Source organism: Hoplias malabaricus, chromosome X1 (genome assembly GCF_029633855.1).
Source record: "Hoplias malabaricus isolate fHopMal1 chromosome X1, fHopMal1.hap1, whole genome shotgun sequence".
In the NCBI taxonomy this organism is placed as follows: domain Eukaryota; kingdom Metazoa; phylum Chordata; class Actinopteri; order Characiformes; family Erythrinidae; genus Hoplias; species Hoplias malabaricus.
In genome coordinates this window covers 14283892-14292580 of record NC_089818.1, presented here as the reverse complement: position 1 = coordinate 14292580, position 8689 = coordinate 14283892, and the positions used below count along the sequence as shown (strand labels likewise).

Sequence of the window (8689 nt, the reverse complement as noted above, 5' to 3'; positions counted from 1 at the left end):
TTGAAGGTCTCTGAATTCTGAGCAGTTCTAAACCTTATAGAATTGTTAATTTACATTATTGTAGCTCTGAAAGACCAGCAGAAATGATATAACACAGTCCCTCCCCCTTTAGGCTCAGATTTAATGAAAGGAAAAAGCTTTGGCTGCTTCACTCCTCTCCTCTACCTGAGTGCAGCCACTTGTCTTTCCCCTCCTCTGTCCTTTAACTTTTCCTCTCCTGTTCCCGACTAGAAACGGCGGCTTTACTCGAGGGAACATGGCCGGGGCGATCATAGAGAACATGAGCACCAAAAAGTTGGTGATAGTTGGAGTTATTTTGCTTTTGTTCCAGGCGTTATCCTTTATGGTCGGAGGGCTGATTGGTGAGTAGTTGTGTTGTTGGGCTATTTTTGGGACCTTTTGTTCGCTGTAAACGCCTTCATTCCTGCTTTCTAATGTGTCTTGGTCTTTATTTACAACGATGTTCGCGTTTAAACACGACTTGGAGTTCACATAGCTCGAAGAATTATACAGAACAAAAGTTAGACGAGGCTGAAGTTGCCTCCTTTTTGGAATTTTCCGGTCCACCTTAAATCAGTGTTTCTAACGCCATTTAAGGTGGCGCGAAACATTCCAACGAGAAGCCAAGCTCAGCCTAGACAAAGTTACAAACCTCTTTGTTAACTTAATTTTATAGGATATATATCGTAAAATTGAAATTACCTCGTTGTTTTCCTTTAAACAAATGATCTAAGATGGGAAAAAACCCAGTTTAGAATGTAGTGATTTTGTGATGTCACAAAACCAGCAAATTTGTATATCAGCCTGCAGTGTTTAAGTACCCACCACAATAAATAATGGACCTCAAGGAACAGGATAAAATGCAGATGATAACAAAATGTAGATCATAAGCTTTTTAAAGTAGTACCGAATAATTACTACATTTAATTAATTCAGCAGCGTTTCAAATGTTGTAAGTGGACCTTAGGAGGAAAAAGGACCAGAAAATAGCAGGATACAGATTCTTTAAAGCTTTAACAGACTGGCTCTGATTTTGTGTGCAGTGCTGTCTCTGTTACCTGTTTTATCCTGTTAGGTTGTTTAGGTTTTAGGAACTAAATGGTTAAATGGATTTCAGCAGCTTCAGTCTGATCACACCTCTGGTAGACAAAAGTGCCCCCCCCCTCCCATTCTTCTCCTGCTTTTTCCCTCCTGTGCCCCTCCAGGCTATGTCAGAAAACATGGGCAGGTTCAGATTCTCCTTCACTTCTGACATCAATTTCAGAGACTTAAGAATTGCCCTGCCCCCTCGTCTGAGTCTGTACAATCACAGCGCTGTACACATGTTTGTGAGAGTGCAAAAACAAGGTTAAACACAGCAAAACAGACACAACGAGTGTGAAGAGAGAAGAAAGAGAATCAAGCAAAAATGGCTAAAAATCTCACTGCTGTGCGCTTGGGTCGGGGTGAAAAGCGGCTCATTATCATTTTAAAGGAACAGGCACTGAAAGCAGCCGTTCTGAAGAGGCTGTTTAGACAAGGGTAGAACGTTGCTGTTGGGTTTTGACCAAAGTATATCCCAGAGGTTTCGTTAAGACCCAGAACTGTGTTCTTTTGTGAAAAAGGGGAGAATATTTCACATTTTAAGCAAAGATAAAGAGAGTGTTTAGATGTTGAATGCTTTGTTCTTGAGAAATTCAGAAAGTCAGAATTGCTCACACTGATGGTGATGGGAACCAGGCGTCTGAAGTGACTTCACAGGGAGTGTCTACAAACACGGCATGTTATGTTTTTTTTTTTTTTAATGATAATATTGAGACTAGTATTGACCACAGAAATCAGGAGTTAAGTCACTGGTGATTGTGGACAAGGAATAAAATGCTATATATTTATTGTAGACATCCAGATCCCTGTTTCCTTTTAGCACCAGAGTGCTTCATTTTATATCTACACTAAATTACGTTGTTTATATTTCCAGGATTGATTTCTGCAAAGTTAGAATATAAAAATCAGAGGCGGTTAAGTCCTGAGTCCTTTTGTGAAGGAAGAAAGTAGCCCCCAGTCCCCACAGAAAGCTGGATGGTGGCTGATAAATTGGCTTGTTTGCCTGAGATTGATTTAATGAAGCGGGATTCCTTTGTGTTTGGTCGGTGGCCAGGGGCAGTCTGGGTAATTGAGTAGAAAAGCTCGCCGCTCCCTCTGTTATTGGACAACTTGGACACGGCATGAGGTCAGTGGGCCGAAAGCCTTCTATTATTTCGGACACTTCAGGGTGGAGACTCTGGAGAGTGTTTGCTCCCAGGATTGAGGGTCAGTGAATACACCAGCTCCGAGGGGTCCAGTATTGCTGATTTAATTTGTCTTAGTAGGTTTCAGATGTTTGTTGGAAACGGTCTTGGGCTATTTTCAAAAATAAGGGAAGCACTACTTAAAATATGCAGCTTTTTGATGCCATTTTGGATTTTTGCCTAAAGGGAAAAATGGAGGAAGCATAAAGGTTTAAACATATAATTAGACACCAGAAGTAAATAAAACGTGCAAATGTTTAGGCTAAAAATATTCTATATTAGGTAAAACATCAATAGTATCTTTCACAAAATAATAGCTGAGAAGAGCTTTTAGCGTCCATTCACCACCACTGTCAACAATCCTGATTCTCTCTGTTTTGCAGCACAGAGCATTTCACACCAAACCAAACCCACTCTCTACCTGACTGTGTACATCTTGACCATTTAAATTATAAAGACACGGGTTGGTGGCATCCTCCTTAAACCCACTGTACTCAGTGTTCCCCTTATGTAAGTGGGGCTTTGAGTCCCCTGTGGGTCGAGAAGGATATTGACGTCCTGTAATAAGACCTCCTGAATTTTGAATGGAACGTTTCCTCTGGGCGGCTTTGATTATCACATTTGAGCCTCTGGCACATAAACGCTTCCTATGTCCCCAGCTTCCTGCTGCTTTATAGACTTCAGGTGTCACTGGTGAACAAGGTAGAGTTCTATTAACCAGCTTTTCACACCTCAGCCTTGCTTTATGCTGCTAATGACTCCCTATCTTCTGATGGGACATAACGTCTCCCAGGATTGAGAGCAATCTCTCTGTAAAATGTACCGTTAGCTCAGGTGGTCTGAATTTAGTCAATGGTATAGATTCAGGTCTAACATAAGATAAGGGAATATGTAATATTTAATGTTGCTCTAAAGTTAATGACATTGTGCTTTCTGAGAAAGAAAAGTCTCACAGGTGTGAATTTGAGAATATTAGGTGATGTATTTATTTATTTATTTTTAATTGAGACACAATTTTTAGTTTTAAACAAATTTCACATTGTGTAAATTTAATAATAAATGGACCAATAGAAATGCTCCAAATTACTTGGTATAAAATCTTTGTATATTTACTTCCATTGAAATTTTAAATGTATTTTTTCCCCTCTTCCTGTAAATTTTAGTTTTAGAGATGTGTTATTGTATTATTTATTTTTAAATGGCAAATATATTTATGTATACCTACAAAATACATTTGTAGAAATAGCTACATTTATTTGCATTGATTTCCCTGGCTTTGTTGGCGTTTGCTTTATAGCTGCCATTAGCTTCAGGACCTTTTCTACATGATCAGATTGGAGCTTGCATTTGTAGTATTTGTAATTTTGATGTTCGTTTTTGTTTCATTGTGTCTCCAGCTCCAAGCCCCACCACAGCCGTCCACTACATGGCCACAAAGTGTGTGGACAACATGAAAGGTCACCACGAGGGGAAGAAGTGGTTTATGCCCTGGGGTCCGAACCATTGTGAAAAAATCAGAGACTTTGAGGAGGCCATGATAAAGAGGATTGAGGCCAATAACATTGTTTTTGCTGTTCACATTCCCATGTCCAACCAAGAGATGAGCTCCTGGTTCCAGTTCATACTGGTTGTCCTGCAGTTTGACATCGCCTTCAAAATGCACAACCAGATCGGTGAGTGTATTCAGCTTTGTCTGTGTCCAGGGCTGTAAACGGAAGGTTGCCAGGTCGATCCACAGAGCCAGCAGGGCGTGACGGAAGTGCCCTTGAGCAAGGCACCTTACACCCAACTGCCCCCTGGGTGCTGTGGGTAGGGCTAACCGCCCCCTAGTGTGTGTTTACTAATATGTGTATTTCACTGTACGGATTGGGTTAAATGCGGAGGACAAATTCCTCTGTGTGCAAGCACAGTGACCAATAATGTGATTCTGATTCTCCCAGTGATAGGGCCATCACCAGTCAGGGGCACCATCAGCAGACACAACTCTAATATTCTCTTCTTAAAAACTCCTAAGATTTAAAACTATACTGATGTATAAAGTCATCTTTTTTATCTCTAAGATGAATGAATGTGCATTTCTTTATCTGAGGTTAACAATGATTATTACCTTTGAAATGGACAACAGAACATGTCTGATCCTCTGTCTTGAAGGATTATTGAAGAAATGCCTGAGTACCCAGAGGAATGTTTCTTTTCCCTTGGCCAAACAGATTGTGTTTCTCTCACACTGAGAGAGGACTAACAATGATGGATCTGCCTTTTCGGCTTGAGGGCACTCAGCAAGGGTCTAGACACAACGCCTCAGTTTTTTTTTGGCGGGTGTATCTCCAAAGCAGAGACTCACAACCGGATCATGTCAATAGGGACTCCATTTGTTCGGTCTGGTTGAATTGCTTTGTTTCTTTGCTTTGCTTACTATTGGTGTATAAGGAATGCTGAAGATGTTCGGGCAGGATGCTGTAAAATGGTATTGCAGTGGCTCAGGCCCAGAGATCTCTAGCCACTTTGCAGTAGATCAGATTGTATTCTGTCTCATTGAGCTCCAGGAATTTTGGTTAGGGGCAAGAAATGTTAGATGAGCCAGTGCCAGCAAACTTCAGGCTCTGTAGAATATTTAAAAACACAGACAGCCCTAGATATTAGACACAAACCAAATGTTTGTCTGTAATCACAGGTCCCAAACTAAACCAGCAGCAGGGTTTGATGTGTCCATGGTGATGTATCTGGCTCAGACTGAAAAGCCAAGTTTAGATCACACTAAGCTTAAAGTTAGTCAGCTAACCAAGAAACCCTAGCTCCTGACTGACCTCTGTCCAGGTCCTCGGCTCAGAGCTGCAGTCTGAAAGGACGGGTAACAGACACGACACGACACTGCACTAATGAAGAGTCATTGTGGGCTGGAACACTTTGGGTCAGTGAGTGGTGTCAGGAGCTCAAGCTCTGAGAAAGGCAGGAGTGGAAAATGTTGTTTGCGACGTTGTCGTTAAAGCTTTATGCTAAAGTTTGACCACCTCTGGATAAAAGAGGTTTTGGTGATTTTCTAAGTAGGAAATAATTGAACAAATCTTCTACAGAGAACAGTTTCAACAAGTTGTCTATGCAGCCTATGTTTTAGGGGTGTAGTGATACAGACTGCTCTGGATTCACCATTTACTTTTCTCACAAAGTTGAAATCAAGAAAAGCTATTAAAATGGCGATGATAAACAATACACATCCATGTAATTTTATTTTTTATAAATTTAAGTTCATAATTTTTTTTACTTTTCAGAAACAGCAGTAACACACAACAAATGCAAGGCTGCTGGGTATCATACAATCTCTATAAAGCAATATACAGTGTAATTTCTTTCTCTACTCCTCCTAGTTTGCCAATGTGCCAGGATCCATTATGATTTACACAAAGCAAGAGATAAAACACAGTATAAATCAAATCAGTGCTAATGACACAGATTTGGAATTCCATTATCATTTTCAAACAAAACATTTCAGCAGTTATAAACAAATGAATATACTAGCTTCTCTACCATATCTAAAATATCCTGATTTCTCTTTGAATCTGGATAATAAAACAATGCAAAATTAATAACACATTTAAATTAAATTGTAGACAAATTTATTAAAACACTAGGAACATAAGTTTAAATTGTGCTTGTTGTAACAGATCTACCACATCCGAAATAAACAAGTGCTGTCATCCTCCTTCAGAGTTTGTGTCATGTTTCCTTTTGTTTCAAAGACAGTGGCTAACAGTGGCTAGACAGTGGGTGGTGGTGGAGTGCTCACTCCAGGTTGGAAGTGAGATCCTGCCTCAAGTGGAGGAGTTTAAATACCTCGGGGTCTTGTTCACGAGTGAGGGAAAGATGGAGCGTGAGATTGACAGGCGGATCGGTGCAGCGTCAGCAGTAATTCGGGCTCTGTACCGGTTCGTTGTGGTGAAGAGAGAGCTGAGCAGAAAAGCAAAGCTCTCGATTTACCGTTCAATCTACGTCCCAACCCTCACCTATGGTCACGAGCTTTGGGTAGTGACCGAAAGAAAGAGATTGCGGGTACAAGCGGCTGAAATGAGTTTTCTCTGCAGGGTGTCTGGACTCTCCCTTAGAGACAGGGTTAGGAGCTCGGACATCCGGGAGAGACTTGGAGTGGAGCCGCTGCTCCTCCACGTTGAGAGGAGCCAGTTAAGGTGGTTCGGGCATCTGGTCCGGATGCCTCCTGGACGCCTTCCTGGTGAAGTGTTCCGAGCATGTCCAACGCGGAGGAGGCCCTGGGGCAGACCAAGAACACGCTGGAGAGACTACATGTCTCGACTGGCCTGGGAACGCCTCGGTATACCCCCGGAAGAGCTGGAGACGGTGGCTGGGGAGAGGGAGGTCTGGGTTTCTTTGCTCCGACTGCTTCCTCCCGGACCCGGATAAGCGGCAGATAATGGAGGGATGGATGGACAGTGGCTAACATGCGGGAATGATGGACTAAACGCTGAAATTCATTGTTATCGACAACCAAAAAAACAAATGGCCTCATCCTTTGAGATTAAAAAACCATGCATCTTGAATGGGGAAAGCAATGTTAAAAAAGCACTCAGTAAAGACATTTTGGCCTTTGAGGCCTTCCTTCCTCTCTGGCATTGGGTCTGAGCTTTTCATTACGATTGAAATCTGGCATTTAAACAGTGCAACTGAATTAAAGGACAGTAATAAACACAATGCACGTGTTCTTGTTATATTTTGCATTGCATTGCATCATGTCACAATGCGTTGTTATAGCCCTGGTATTTAAAGTCACTGGAATTATTTGAATCTTAATAAAATGAAGAAAAAGAAAAAAACTCCTCTCATTTGACATTTTGATACAGGGGTGCACAAACATTTGCACATGGCTTTGTTACCAGAGATATTCAGCTCAAGCTTTACAAGCTCTGAGTAGTTGGCTGTAGTTAGGAATGTGTACGAGTTTGCTTGCGATTGGATGCTGCGTCATTCTTTTCCCTGAAGTCCCTCTCCTCCAGACGCGTGTGTGTGTGAGAGAGAGAATCAGTCATTGGGGATGAAGACCTCTGATCTTCTGCCAGAATCCTCCGCCTGTGTTGACACCCTTCCTCCTGTATTTGGGTTAATTGGGCTCCAGGTTGACAAGAAATAAAAGATTAATTTGATTTTCACATTTGCCGGAGCTGAGAGCAGACTGCAGAGCTGGGATGTTTGTCTACATCTTGTTATCAAACCTTTGTTGGAACGGGCTGCTTTTTTTTGTTTAGAAAATAGACCTGGTTTTGGTTGTATTAAGTTTTTCGAGATGGATTGAATCCAGTTCTGGAGTTGCCAATCCAGTTATGTGCAAAATGCAAAAATATTTTATGTGAAAGCCAGCTTTTGTTGGTTTTCTGATCAGAAGCGTGTAAACGTCCGCTATAGAGAATGCACATTCATAGTGCACAAATTCAGTTTTTCTGCTGAATGGAGAAGACATTTTAAAATAAAATGTGAACAGTTTGAAAAATGTGTTTCATTTCTTGTCCAATATGTTAAATTCGGTCATGCCTTTTGATCACAACATTTGAACATTTGCGTACAACTTGTGGTTCTCATTTAGTTAATTAAGTCTATCGTATTGGCTCTCCTGCTTTAAAACATTTCCCTCTCTGTACCTGGTCGTGCTGTGGCAGTGAGCAGCTCTGTTGCCGTGTCTGATCTTGTCTTCTCTTGTCTGATTTTGACTTTTGGGTTAAATTACAGAGTACAAGATCTAAGCGTGACAAAGTCTTTCCAAACTCCAAATCCTGTTCTGTTTTGGAGTGTTGATGTGCTCGGCTGATTTTTCATTTCTGGAAAAAAAGCTCATCTCTAAAATGGTGGCTTTAAAGGTGAAGGGAAAATGCTTTTTACTTCCACGTGTGGCACAGACTTGATTTATGTTGAGTCATTGTTTGCTGATTTTTCTGTTTGTCTGATTATAATCAAAAGGCTGATATTTTAGTGTAATATGCTGGTAGTATTGATGTAAAAACAAAGAGAAACTAGGCTAGCCATTAGCCATATAGCCATTGTCACAGAGGTGTTTCTGGCATTTCAAAATGTCTCCCAAAACCTCCCCATTACAATATTTTAGGCAAAACACACACACACACGCACACATGTAATGAGAAAAATCCAGCAGTTCTCCTCTCTCTGAGATATAATATGTGTGTTAATGTTGTAGAGTTCTGAGCCATCCTGTTGAGCTTGTAAACTAACAAATGCTGAGTCGTGGCTCTGGCCAACGTGCATGGTGTCGTGCCAAACACAGCCCCAGAAACACACACAAACAGAGCGTGTCTCTGTCTTATTTCCTATTATTCAGCCAGGGTTCCTGCTGAAGAACCTACTGTTCTTTGGTTCCATCTGGGAACAAATTTTCTGGTTCGTGAACCAGTTTATGTCGGTGGAAA

The 8689-nt window shown here is 41.2% G+C and overlaps 1 protein-coding gene across 2 annotated transcripts in view; it reads left to right on the top strand.

Moving 5' to 3' along the window:
* The first annotated feature begins 128 nt into the window (after window positions 1-128).
* LOC136675400 (protein wntless homolog) overlaps window positions 129-8689 on the top strand; it is a 32521-nt gene continuing 23960 nt past the window's right edge. For both annotated transcript variants that reach the window (XM_066651922.1, XM_066651925.1), the window contains exons 1-2: window positions 129-362; window positions 3665-3940. In XM_066651922.1, the coding sequence (XP_066508019.1) occupies window positions 257-362; window positions 3665-3940 (382 nt within the window). In that variant the 5' untranslated portion in view covers window positions 129-256. The remainder of the gene's footprint in view (window positions 363-3664; window positions 3941-8689) is intronic.